The following is a 14,674-nucleotide window of genomic DNA, read 5'->3' as shown; positions in this document are numbered from 1 at the left end:
TCACATGACATAACTAAAAAACATGGCTGACAGGATGGCAACATGACTGCCGCATACTAGATTAAATGAGCGACAAATGTTGGAATTAATAATACTGAATTTTTAAAACCTTAAAAATCTTCGAGGTAATGTACTTCACTGTTGTGTCTCCATTTCATGCAATTTTATGTCATGTCATGCACATCGAAAAGATTTCTAAATACAGCAACACACATTTCTAAATGTGTTTCGGCAAAAAGATGACTCCTGTCCTGTAGTTCTTTATGAATGGAAAGACGAGTAACAAATAGGCCAGTATAGGCTGGTAAAACAAACAAACAAACAAAACAAAAAAACTTTGCCACCTTCAGTACCTTGTAATTGATAATTGAAGTAATTATTCTTTGTATGATTTTATCAGTCTCTCACTTCATTGTGGAGGAACCCATCACCCATCATCACCCCTCTACCTCCACGCTTGACAGTTGATATTTGATGATTGTGCTGATACACTGTTCTTGGATTTCTACAGATGTCGAGTCACAGCCAGACATCTCTACCTTGGTTCTTACTGTCCAGAGGTTTTCCAGAAATCTTGTGGTTTGCTCAGTCACAACTTTGCAAATCTAATCTGTGCTACCATGCTCTTTTTACAGAGAAGAGGCTTTCTCCTGACAAACCTTCAAAACAAACCATACTTATTCACTCTTTTTCTGAGTGTACTGTTATCAACTTTAATAATTAACACGACAACTGAGGCCTTTATATTTTGAGATGTAGCTCTTGGGTTTTTTGCAAATTCTATCAGATTAGCACAATTTGACAGTGGGCATTCCCTGGAATGTCCTCTCGTGGGAAGACTGGCAATTGTCTTGAACGTTTCCCAGTTGGCATTGTGGCAACATGCAGCTGAAAGCACCAGATCAGCAAACTGCTAAAATGTCAACAAGTGTTCACACTTGGTGATGATGAATTAATCAAGCACATGATAAGTGACACCTGGCTGCTACTTAAGCTCTTATTTCCTCTGGAAGCCTAGCAGAGCCCTGTGAAAACTTTATTTCCACATAACTTTTTAAGGCAGGGATTTTATTTTTTAAATTTCATGCCTTCTTTGATTGATAGCTGTCAGACCTCGTCTCCACCCATGGGAGTCACAGAATGGGATCTCTGCCGTGTTTGTCACTTCTGTTTTGGTGAGTGGAATTCTAGCAATTTATTAATCTTTTTCTTTGCAGATACGTGTCTGTTTAATGCATCTCTGCAGTTCATGCATGCAGCTTGCAAATATTAACTGAGAGTTAGGTTAGCACTCTACCCACTCCTTAAAAAAAGCATGGTAACTTCTGGTTTCAAACTTCTACTATAGCAGTTGGCAAAATGCTAACACTTAATGAACAAAATGCATCATTTACTCATGTAATAAATGTCTTAAATGCCCCCCCCCCACCCCCCCAAAAAAGAGGATGATTTTAATAATATTAGGGTCTGGAAGTAGAAATAGTTGAATTTATTAGCTAATAGTATGGATAAATAAATTAAATTATTAGCTTATTAGCATATTAGATAAGCAGCTGTTGGTAGCTACCTAAAATTATTATATATAACTGTTGCTACCAGTTAAACTGTTGACAAACAATATGTAATAACAGTTGAAATGCTAATTTAAAATATACAAATATTGCCCTTTATTAGCTAAATGCTCATAAATTTTAGTTAAACATATCAAATTGATGGGGGAAATTAGTCACTTTGGAGGTTAAGTGTAATACTTGTCAAAAGTTATATCAATTTAAACCTAATAGTTATGGATGATTGAAATGCTGACCTAACTGTAACTGAGAAGCACTGAGCTGAAAGTTGTGCAGAGCCAGTTTAAGACAGCACATGTTATGAAGGTTTTTTTTAGTCTATCTGACAACAGATGGCCAACTAGAAAAAAGTTGGAAACCATTGCTGTAGCAAACCAAAGGTAAAGTCAGCGTTAACACAGTGGCGACCTCAGCCCCAACACGTCAGTGTGTGAATGAAAATAGATGATCTATTTGGTCATTTATTCTCCTTAGTTTATGGCAAGGCAATGTGTGTATCCCAGTTTCCAGCAGTAAGTGCTGAACATGTGATTCTATCAAAGGCCCATTTCCACTGGTTTCAGCATTTTTAAATTACTTGCTAACCCAGATTTGGTCTCTCCTGAATCCCAACCCAGATCTGGTGTCTTGGCTAGCCACTCCACAGAATGCTGAATGGGTGATTTATCAGTTCTTGGAGTGGTGGGAAACTAAATGATTTATGGCCCATCTCTCTCTCTCTTTTTTTTTACCCAAATCTTATTTATGTCACTGCTTCTGTTGCTGTCTTGATCTCCCTGCTTGTCTCTTCTGCTTTCCCCTTCAGAAGTCATCTCAGTGATAATAACAATGTATGCTATAAGTTCTGAGAAGCCCTGTGTGATCCCAGAGAGGAAATATGAATGATCAGAGGCTGGATGTCTGTGAAATCAACTCTCGCACAATACTGACACGCGTCAGCCCTGGCATGTATTCCTGGCGGGACATATGAAAACATGCAGTCAAGTACACATAGAGAAGAACACACATGTGCAGTGTCAAACTGAATTAATGCACAGGTCGAAGCATTGCCAAATGCAAGTTATTGCTTATCCTCGATTCCATGGAGAATGCATCGGATGAATAAAACATTTGTGAATAAAGGCATATATTGATTTAAATATAACCGTGAATAGGTCATAGATTGCTCTCGAGATTTTGTCCCGTTCCTTTCTCCTTACCCATTATTCCATAGACACTGACGTTAGCATATTTTCCATCTCTTTTTCCATTTCACTCCTTTGCTATCTGCGAAAAACGAATTGGACTATTATCATCATGCATTCAGGAAACGCAGCCTGGGGATATAAATTGGTCAAATGCAAACAAGTGGAATCCCCTGATCCTAAATGTGAGTCACTAAGTTGAGAATTTGGAGCCTTGAAATGTCTGACAGCTTAAATCACTGTCACTGTGGGCAATGACACAGAAAAGAAGGACAGGATGGAGATGGAGAAAAGAAAGGCAGAGAAAGGGGAAGAACTAATGAGATTTTTTTAGTACTATTTCATCTATGTGACCACAAAGGCATTAGTAAATAGGAACAGCATTTAAAATTAAGCCCCAAATCTTCTGTGGCTTCATGCCTTTTTCATGAGGTCTTCTTGATAAAAATTCATAATCTGTATCTGCGTTCTCTGATCAAAAGCCCTCCTGAAATGCGCAAACAGCTCGTCACCTCGGCTGAAACAGAGATGTTTCACAATGAAGGGTTGCGGGAAAAACCACGGCAGGACACACACACGCTGTTTCGGTATGAAAATGATACTTGAAAGGCGAGATGAAATATTCACCAGAGAGAAATATGGGGAGATAGCACATAGCCTTGAGCGAGCAGGGCTCCTGCTGCGAGATACAGGGAGAGAGAAAGAGATAGCGAAAGAGAGGAAGCTGGGGTGAAACTGGGAAAAATAGAGAGTGTGAGGGAATATAAAAAGAGATTTATTGAAGACCAGATAAAGAATGAGTGGATGAAAGAATGACTAGTAGGCGAGTAACACCTCCAAACTGTAAATCTGTCACTTTACCGTGAATATTTATGTCACTTCAAAAGGTCACATGTCTTTGCAACTTTATCAAAAAAGTTCAGGAAATTCATGTGTCCCTAAAACACTCACAAAGACATTGGAGCACAACGGTTTGCTGTCAAAGTCGGCAAAGCTGCAACAAGTATTTAGTATTTATTTATTTATTGTCATTGTCAAGAACAATGAAATTGCGTTTGGGGCTTCCATACAACCCCAAAAAAAGAAGAAAATAATAAATACCCCTTAAAACCCAAGTGTACATATTTAACCCAGTGTGACTCCAATGCAATAAGACAATCCTTAGCAATAATGTTCGTAGAAATTCAGACAAAGACCTGAGAAACATGACAAAATACAACAATGCAACCCATTCAATATTATTGTACTGTGAGATATGATATCAGATATGATAGTTATCTATTTAAGAAAGAGGGGGGGGGGGCAGGAGGGGGAAGAGAATAAAGATATGATGCACCAATGCAGACCAGTTCATTGCTATTAAGAAGTTGGATATGGTTATTGTCCGTGAGAGGGGGGCAGAGAGTTCAGGAGCCTCACAGCCTGTGGATACAGGCTGTTGGCCAGTCTGGATGTTCTGGCCTGTATAGACCTGTACCTTCTCCCTGAGGGCAGCAGATGGAAAAGGTGGCGCGCAGGGTGATGTTGGTCCCGCAGGATACTGTGCACCCTCCTCAGACAGCGAGTGGGGAAGATATTACTGATCTCTGGCAGACTTGTTCCAATAATTCTGCCAGCTTCTTTCACCACCCACTGGAGTGCTTGCTGATCGGCCTTGGTGCAGCTGGGGAACCACACTAGAAATCCATACGTCAGAACGCTGCTGATACAAGAGACATCACTAATGTTTTCACCTGACATTTTTGTCTCCACAGTTCCTGAGAGTGTCAGAGACAGACACGGTCAGAAGATCATTAGATCATTTGAAAAAACATAAAGAAAACATGATCTATTGATTCGGGACATAACATTCTAGGTCACCATTGATTAGTAGACACAGGCTTTTTGCTTGCCTCTTTCTTTGCTGGGCCCTAACTTTATTTTTAGGCTCGCGCTGATCGATAGGAGGCAGCTTTGTGCAAATCTCAGTGGCATTGTGCCTCCCGGCAGAGCCTGTGTAGGTCAGACTGAAGACATCCAAAAGGTTGAACCAATGATGGAAATCAATGGATCAGAAATGTCAACTAACATGGCTGTTTACCACAGTGGAGGACATTTTCTAGATATTTGCTTGTACGTTGTTTCGTGTGAGCAGATGTCTAAAGCCCATTTATAGTTCTTATCCTTTTAAACTGATACAAATCTAGCACAGATGCTTGTGACATTTTCAGCCTATGTAGATACCAGTTTCTTGTTGGTTCAATTATGTACTCAACTGGCTCACCATTTGGTCGCCCAGATTCAGAGACTGCAGTGAGTGTTTGCTATTTGTCAGTGCTCCTTTTAACAACTATCTGCTAATTCCCTTTTTGAACAGTAATTACACTGAATTAATGCCATTGTTTTGCAGACTCGAGGAAAAAAACAACATCATTGTAGCACAATAATTATTCAGATAATGATGGTGGTGATGATGAACTTCTGTTTTGTGTTATGTGAAAATATATGACCATCCCAAAGGGGGTTTGAGATACTGTGAATTAATAGAAAAACACACCATAATACGTCACAATGCATAAACTATAATGACCAAAGCTAATTGTAGCTTGTATGTATTACCACTAAAGCACATGGAACCTAAAAAGTGAAGTGTTAATAAAAAAATATCTGAGCTTCTACATTTACAGGGAGTGCAGAATTATTAGGAAAATGAGTATTTTGTCCACATCATCCTCTTCATGCATGTTGTCTTACTCCAAGCTGTATAGGCTTGAAAGCCTACTACCAATTAAGCATATTAGGTGATTTGCAACTCTGTAATGAGAAGGGGTGTGGTCTAATGACATCAACACCCTATATCAGGTGTGCATAATTATTAGGCAACGTCCTTTCCTTTGGCAAAATGGGTCAAAAGAAGGACTTGACAGGCTCAGAAAAGTCAAAAATAGTGAGATATCTTGCAGAGGGATGCAGCAGTCTCAAAATTGCAAAGCTTCTGAAGCGTGATCATCGAACAATCAAGCGTTTCATTCAAAATAGTCAACAGGGTCGCAAGAAGCGTGTGGAAAAACCAAGGCGCCAAATAACTGCCCATGAACTGAGAAAAGTCAAGCGTGCAGCTGCCAAGATGCCACTTGCCACCAGTTTGGCCATATTTCAGAGCTGCAACATCACTGGAGTGCCCAAAAGCACAAGGTGTGCAATACTCAGAGACATGGCCAAGGTAAGAAAGGCTGAAAGACGACCACCACTGAACAAGACACACAAGCTGAAACGTCAAGACTGGGCCAAGAAATATCTCAAGACTGGTTTTTCTAAGGTTTTATGGACTGATGAAATGAGAGTGAGTCTTGATGGGCCAGATGGATGGGCCCGTGGCTGGATTGGTAAAGGGCAGAGAGCTCCAGTCCGACTCAGCAAGGTGGAGGTGGAGTACTGGTTTGGGCTGGTATCATCAAAGATGAGCTTGTGGGGCCTTTTCGGGTTGAGGATGGAGTCAAGCTCAACTCCCAGTCCTACTGCCAGTTTCTGGAAGACACCTTCTTCAAGCAGTGGTACAGGAAGAAGTCTGCATCCTTCAAGAAAAACATGATTTTCATGCAGGACAATGCTCCATCACACGCGTCCAAGTACTCCACAGCGTGGCTGGCAAGAAAGGGTATAAAAGAAGAAAAACTAATGACATGGCCACCTCGTTCACCTGATCTGAACCCCATTGAGAACCTGTGGTCCATCATCAAATGTGAGATTTACAAGGAGGGAAAACAGTACACCTCTCTGAACAGTGTCTGGGAGGCTGTGGTTGCTGCTGCACGCAATGTTGATGGTGAACAGATCAAAACACTGACAGAATCCATGGATGGCAGGCTTTTGAGTGTCCTTGCAAAGAAAGGTGGCTATATTGGTCGCTGATTTGTTTTTGTTTTGTTTTTGAATGTCAGAAATGTATATTTGTGAATGTGGAGATGTTATATTGGTTTCACTGGTAAAAATAAATAATTGAAATGGGTATATATTTGTTTTTTGTTAAGTTGCCTAATAATTATGCACAGTAATAGTCACCTGCACACACAGATATCCCCCTAAAATAGCTAAAACTAAAAACAAACTAAAAACTACTTCCAAAAACATTCAGCTTTGATATTAATGAGTTTTTTGGGTTCATTGAGAACATGGTTGTTGTTCAATAATAAAATTATTCCTCAAAAATACAACTTTCCTAATAATTCTGCACTCCCTGTATATATCATTGAACTGGTTGTGATGTCAAATTAATGGATGATGGACATGATCAGGTGCATACCCATCAAATCTACCTGTTGAAGTTCATTCTGACCGTCAGACTGTGGAAGAAAACTAATTTAAGTGACTCTATCGTGGTTGTTGGTGACCAGTGTTGGTTAGTTACTTGAAAATAGTAATTAGTTACTATTTTTTTCCTCCAAGAAAGTAATCCCATTAATATGCTGATTACTTATTTTCAAAAGTAATTAGTTATTTAGTCTTTAAAAAGCATGATAAACAACCTTAATACGTAATAAAGCAATAGACCTTTCAGCCAATTCTGTATTTTTTCTGCATAATCCATCATATAAAATGTAATCAAATGAAAAAGTCTCTTTGTAAAACTTGTTTTATTAGTTTTAATCTTTTAACTTTATGCACATTGCATCAAACAAAAATTACATTTTATGCAACAGTCTTTGACTTGAAAAAAATTGTTTATTTATTTTAAACGCAGCAAACAATCAATCAAATCAAAGATTCAGCAACACTGAGTCCTGTTGCTCTTAAATCTGTTGTCACCTGTTTAGTAGCGTGGGGCGTGTGGATGTTTGCCAGGTACCTCAGCGGTCATGTCAGTGGGGGGATCCGGGGGGTTTCGCTGTGGATTTCACATTCCCGTGGCGGCGTGCTCGGTGGCCGGGCCGGGCCGTAGAAACGCTCTCACAAACAAAATCACAACAGTTTAGTAACGCAGTAACGCAGTAACACAGCGTGCTCACGGGAAAGTAACACTAATCTAATTACTTTTTGTTGCAATAGTAACCCCTTACTTTACTCGTTACTTGAAAAAAAGTAATTGGATTACCAATTCACATCTCTGTTGGCGACAGACAGGATGGATTGAGTATTTCAGAATCTGCTGAGCTTAAGAAATTGTCCTACTCTAACTTCTCCTGGATTTACAAAGAATAGTCCAAAAAATGAAAACTGTCCAGTGAGCTGCGGATCTCTGGTTGACGTCAGAGGAGAATGGTCAGACTGCTTTGAGCTGATTGGAAGGCCGCAGTCTTGATGCGCAACACGTCGATCGTTGAAGCAGATGAGCTACAGCAGCAGAAGACCACACCTTGTGCCACGTCTCTCAGCTAAGTACAGGAAACTGAGTCTACAGTTCTCATGTGGTGCACCTCTTGATGAGTGCAGATGACTTCACAATAGAAAATGTATACAAAAATAATTCGGTGTGCTAATCAACCTTGATACTTTTTTATGTATTAATAAAACAATCAAATTTAGTTAGAAAACAAAATCTGTAGCATGTTAACAATAAAGAGATTCAGCACAGTATATCCAGATCGGTTTTCCACTCTGCTAAATCTCCTAATGAGTTTTATGCTGTCGTTAGTAACATATCCAACTAATACAGCCAAGAAATGTCAAAGTACATCATATAATGCAATTAAACAAATGTTCTGAACAAAGGTGACCTGACAACCCAATTATCACTCCACACTGTTTTAAGCTTCTCTCCCTCTCATTTCCATGTGAGAGTCCACTCATGCAGTCCACGTCCACCCACTCATGTGAGCTGCTCGAGCTGCTCGATGACTCAGTGGCGTTACACAGTGAAATCACAATCTGTTTTTGAGAGGCGCTTAAAGATTTTTAATCCATTCTGAAACTGGGCCTGATGCAAGTGGCTGCTTTTACATAATGCTGTGACCAACTATGTGTTTATGATTTCAAACTGCACTTAAAGTCACTTGTTTGTTTTGTGCGAAATTCCCTGGACAGCACATGATGCAACAATGACGAAAAATAGATCCACTGCACGGTTATTGTTTCCTTGTGCATTTATTTCCCCTGAAGGTTTTTGGATTCTGTGTCAAAATTGTCAGAAGATATGAAGAGATGAAGGTTTTCTGTTTAATGCATTATGGATTTGCACTTGCAAGCATTCCTGAGATGGAGGCTCACGACAAACTGTTATCTCTGTTATCTCTACTGCAGCATTACAATCACACAATCCAATTTTGCTTGAAAAATGGGAAAAAGGTGCAGGTATTTATTGTAACATAAATAAGGGGAAAAAACAGTGTACAATTTTGTTGAACTTGAAAGTAAATAATTGGTATAACCACCATTATTCTACAACACAATCTAAATTCTTGTAATTTCTCTGCAGCAATAGTTCTCCGGGCTTTTTGAAGGACATTTAAAGAGTTTCTTATTGGGTGTTTGCTGCCTTTTAAAAAATTTTGAGTTCTGTGGAGGCCAATCCATGACTGATAGTGTTACATTGTATAATTTTTCAATCCAGGTGTGTTATTGCCACATTTACAGGGTGTTTGGGATCATTGTCATGCTGAAAAATGAAGCTGTTGCCACTCTCATGGTGTTTTTCTCTGTTCATAATTTCAAGAGCTCCAAACACTACTACCTGAAATGCAGCCCTAAATCACAACAGTGCCTCCACATGTTTTTTTACAAATGTATATCACTTCATGAGATCTGTTGCCATGAATTTTTTCAGCTCTTGTCCAGCTCTTGTGTAATTTGCCATTTTATCTGTTTCCCTTCGTTAAAAATGGCTTCAATAGATAAATCAGTTAAAGGTCCATATGCATCCCCCAGGTCCTGTATCAGGTCTTTTCTGGATTTTATCCTATTTCTTAAAGACATGACTTTCACATATTATTCATCACCTGTACATATCTTTCTTGTCTAGTGTCCAGTTTTCTCATTTTTTTATGGAAGCTCTGACAAGCTGCTGGCAAAAAAGAGCCTAAAGATACAATTTAAAACAGGTTCTTAGCTAAGTTGTCTTTTATTTTAAGACACAACACTGTTCACCCCTGAGGTCAGGTACCTTTAATATTCTCAAATGATTCATAAGCCAGTGTCAGGCAGCAAAGCATATTTCTCTTTCAGGTACGATGACTGAAATGAAAATGTATGAAAAGAAGCCAAAATCCGAAGAAAAAGGCCTGGAGAACTTTTGCTCAAGACAAGTTTAAAAATTACACACATCTAGCTCCTTGAAAGCGAAATCTAAAGAAATCAGGGGAGGTTCAAGACTTTTTGAAAGCTATATATAAATTTTATCTGCAGAAATATTTTATTGTTACTTATATATTTATATGTAAGTTGCGTCACTCACCTGACTATCACTTCTAACAGAGCCCAGAACTCTAGAAACTCCTTTTCTCCTTTTTGTTCTTTTCCTTTATGTTATTTTGCTTTGGTCTCACTTCCTCTTCCTCTTGACAAATTAGTGTTACAAAGCAGATTTAAAAAGCTCGGAGACACAGTTTTTCCATTCAGGTTGAAATCCTTTTAACTTGTGCAAATGCATCCTTTCACCACTTTGCCAAAACAAAAACTTTGTTCCATTTAAAGTCGTCACTCAAGACGGCCAATTTTTGAGCAACAACAAAATCCTTTACAAAGGACAGGTTTGTCAGCTTTCTGCAGTATCACAACTTATTCGAGTACATCTGTAACAAAACTGTGTCACAACTTCCTTTGTAGATAATGACAGCAGAGCTGAGAGAAGGAGGTATGTGAAATCCTCTTTTCTACTTGTAAAGTGTATCAATGGCTCAGGTGCTGCTGTGAGAGAGATAACAGGTGATTATAGAAGCATACACATCTGCAGGCCCAAAGGGTCACCCAGAAGGTCTCAACAGTGCCGGTGTCAGCAGGGCTGTGGTGCATGCAGGGCGGCAGACGGTCAGACTCGGGCAGCCGATTCTCGACACAACAGCTCAGACCATTGATCCCTGCTACCAAGCCTCCTCACACTCATTAGTAGCGTTACTTGGAGCACTGTTGGTCCCTGGGATCCTGCTCCAATTGGACTGCAGAGCTAGTCGGCGGTCTGAGGAGAAATGATAACATGCCCATTTTTCAGGCCAAGGAGCACACACAAGGGCCAAGCGGATTAGAGTGAAGCAGTGCAGAAGTCTTGTTTGGCCAAAAAAGTGACTTTGACAATCTTGCAGCCAGCTGGTCAACTGTAGTGTATATTAGACGGCCGATTGTAGATTTACTGCCTGTGGACATCCCAATGGCAGCATTTGAGTCTGCACTGAAGTAATAGGCAAGTATAAAATACAAAGAAAAACAACAGATATTTGCAAATACTTATTTCTGGACTTGGAACGTGTTTACCTTGCAGTGTTTATTGCATTGTCTCACAGTCACACTAAACAGTGCGCTTGAAATTTAAGCTACACTCAGACAGTGTGAGAGGAATTTTTAAACATACTCTTTTGCACAGCGTTGATCTGCTAGTACCGAAGCAGAATTTGATACACATAAATCTCCGGTTATGTTTGTGTGAGTGTTAAATACAAACATTTACATATTTTCCAAAAGGAAAATCCTATCTGCAGACTGTTAATTTGACATTGTGCATTTGCATGAGACAAATCGCAGCGCTGTTGACTTTTTATATGACGCATTTATTCCAAAGTGCCAGAATTCAACCTTTGTGTTTTGTGTTGGGAAACGAGCTCCTGAAATAACTCCTCGTGCAGAAAATACGCTTGAGGAAAGGAGTTAAGGGTTGTCATGTCTTTTACGTTTCAGGTGTGTGTGATCACAAAGTGTCACAAATATGCCATTCACACTGCATGTTAAAAATCCCTTTATTTGATCCTGCCAGCACCGCGGTGCTCCCACAGTACCAGTACAAAAATACTGCAGTCAAAGGCAGCAGAAGACCACTGATGTTCCTCTACTTTTTCTCATAAACAAACGTCTAACATTTGCCGCCTTGCTCATTGAACACTGCACCTTGTACTTCTATCAGAGAATACCTTTGACTTTCACAAGTAATTCTTGTTTGAGGGCACCTGAAAGGATGATGTGAGGAAGGCAGTCTCCAAAAATAGGCTGCTTATTTATATAATATGTTCAAAGACTCAGATATCGCTTGCTTCATCTAAAGACATATTTATATATATTCCTCCTGAGCGGTTTGCTTTAAACAAGATTTGGCAATGTCTCTGATAATAACGGGGGAATTGTGAGAATATCTGAACGCCAGTCTGACACACAGAGTATCAGATATGATGCCGGTGAGTAAATGTCCTGATAGGTAAAGTCGTAGTATACTTGGATGGCTTAAAACAGCAGAGTCAGTTGAGCTAAATATGTCCTGTCGCTTTCACTTTTTGTTGCAGAGATTGCATTTTAGAGGTAAGAGTCAGAAGAGCTACAGAAGTGTAGCCGTACATCAGGGAGGCAATTAAATGTCATGTTTAACAGCGCTTCAGCAGGGTGAAAGTTAACCCCAAATGTCTCCTCTCTCAAAGCCTCATTTTAAATGCATAGATATAAATATAATAGTAATAACAACACAAGTATGTTTCAGACAGTTGCAACTGCCATGACTTTGATGTAATGCCTCCCAAATCAGCTTGGTACTTTTCAAAGTCCTGTTATTATCTCTTGGGCTACAGTAACCAGAAAACATGTGTTTTACAGTGGGGTTGGGGAGAGTGGTGGGGGTGCTGACAGACACAGGCGCCTGAGCAGTGAGGCATGTGGGGGAGATGCACCTCCATTAATCAGCTATGTTGACCAAAGCCATCCTAAATGTTCTTGTTTCTTAGAATTAGGCACCATACAGTCCCTGAAAGTGGCCTATCTGATCATTTTTCTATTTAGAGCATCAGACAAAATCAATAATAACAGAATCACACTGTTTTGGATCACCGTTGGTGCTGTTTAGCCGAACTTGCGCCGATCGTTTGCACAGCGTGCCTTAGCTGTCAGTCACAGTCTGTCGATACAACCAGGAGTCTGTCTCTTTACAAAGGTAAAAAACATGCTATTTAGCTTAGCTGCAGCCACTCATTGAAAGGAGAAGACAGGAAACGATGGAGTACTGAATGAGCTTGCTTGGACCACAGATAAACTTTAAATGAGCTAAACTGTGCTGGAACTGTTTTCTGAGACAATGTTGACTGACCTTGCTAGTTTGCTATTCTGACTGGATTAAGCAGCATGGCCTCTCTTCCTCTCCCCTTGGGTCATGCGCACGCAAGCAGGAGTGAGAACGAGGTCACACACATTTTTTTAGAGTAGAATGCCTTCATGCAAAAACATGTAAACATATATACACAAATAAGTATCTAACTGAAATCTAGTGATATAATTTTAATGATAAATATTAATAATTTATTTAAATGACTCTATTGCACCACTGCATAGTGGTTAGCACTGTGTTACAAAGCAGAACAAAGATTCTGGGTTCAAACCTGCTACTTTTCTGTGTGGAGCTTGAGTGCTCTCTGTCATTACCACAGTCTAAAAACATGCAATTTAATTTAGTTGGTGATTATAAAATGGCTACAGGTCTAGATCTTGGTGAGAAAAGCTGCCTTCTGTCTGCGACAGTAACTGTGTTATAGACCGATGAGGCTCTTTCCAAGCGTCAGCTACGATAAGCTTTTTAGAAAGATTCGTGTTGGCAGGCTGCTGATTTTTGACCCGTCTATAATAAACAGATTATTTCCTGGCGATATCGTCATATTAACAGAACACACACTGACATTAAACTTTTAGACTAGATTGATCTAAAGTAGAAAGAGTAGGACCCTGTTTTTGGATTTTGTGCCATTAATTATTAGGCCACACTGTTACCACACTCACTCTTGCCACGCTACACATCATCTGCAAGCATAAATTATCATGTGGGTGTCAGCGAAGTGTGCTTCATCTGAGTAATTCATGATTTAAGGCTCGAGTTTGGTCATTTCAAGGCTTTGAGGACCCTCTGACATAATTTTAATCCAGCTGTTTCTGAGCCAAGCTGTCGCAGTCTCTCTGCTTAGTCTGACAGGAATAGCATCCAAAAGCGCTTCCTTCAATAGTGCTAAATTAAAGAGGAGTCACAGATCCGGCAGGATGCACCCCAATCTTGACAAATTGGAATGATTAAAGCTCTAGGAAACCCATGCTTCATCTCCTAGTTTCAGTCAATTTATGACAGCTCTCATTACTGTCCCTGCTTTGTCCCAGACGTTCTATACACTGCCCAAATTAGCAGTCCTACATCATACTGCCTGTTTATGCATTCAAACCACACAGACTGGGCTGCAAAAGCATATCATGTCAGAGAAGAGGCAGGCACTTAACATGTGACAGTGCTGTCCTAGTCTGCATCTGGTCCTCCTTGTTTTGAGGGGATCTGTGGGATAGAGGCAATTTCCTAGATTTTATGTCAGCTCTGAAACTAGCACTCTCTCTCCTTTTATCCTGTGCTAGCAAGCCGCTCTACGCCTATTGTGTGTTTTCAGGGGAAGAATATGAAGTTTGGCAGATACAGAGCAAGCCTGATTGGTGTCCTGAATCATTAAGAATGGACCACAGCACTGGAGTCTGCGTGTCTATTTCAGAACAACGTGAAGCCGGGCCTGTCGCACAGATAACGTCCCTTGGGGGCGAGGTTGCGAGCGAAACACCAGCTTTATTTATTTATTTCGCATTAATTCCGTGCAGTCAAGGTGGCAGCTTCGTATGGAGATTGTCACGTTTGCAGCATCTTTGTTGGCTTCTCTTTGCTATCACAATGTTGCACCTTGTATCAAAATTGCAGAGGTTTCCGGTGAAGCATTTGCAGTCTGCTGCTAATGCCCAACTCCCGATGTAAGAATGGTGTGGTGATGTATGCAAGCACTCTATTGTTAAGTCTTTTGGAGT

General features: G+C 40.0%; 1 protein-coding gene across 2 annotated transcripts in view; it reads left to right on the top strand.

The window, feature by feature from the left end:
* Positions 1–1,116: 1,116 nt before the first annotated feature.
* Positions 1,117–14,674, top strand: part of LOC309714922 (uncharacterized protein) — a 34,088-nt gene continuing 20,530 nt past the window's right edge. For both annotated transcript variants that reach the window (XR_014279091.1, XM_082547653.1), the window contains exon 1: positions 1,117–1,175. Coding sequence is in view for 1 of the 2 variants with exons in the window: in XM_082547653.1 (XP_082403779.1) it covers positions 1,127–1,175 (49 nt within the window). In the remaining variant the exon portion in view is untranslated. The remainder of the gene's footprint in view (positions 1,176–14,674) is intronic.

This window comes from Aulonocara stuartgranti (assembly GCF_965226115.1).
Source record: "Aulonocara stuartgranti genome assembly, chromosome: 9".
Classification (NCBI taxonomy): Eukaryota; Metazoa; Chordata; class Actinopteri; order Cichliformes; family Cichlidae; genus Aulonocara; species Aulonocara stuartgranti.
The sequence above is the reverse complement of the archived record's forward strand: the minus strand, read 5'-3'. Positions and strand labels throughout refer to the sequence as shown.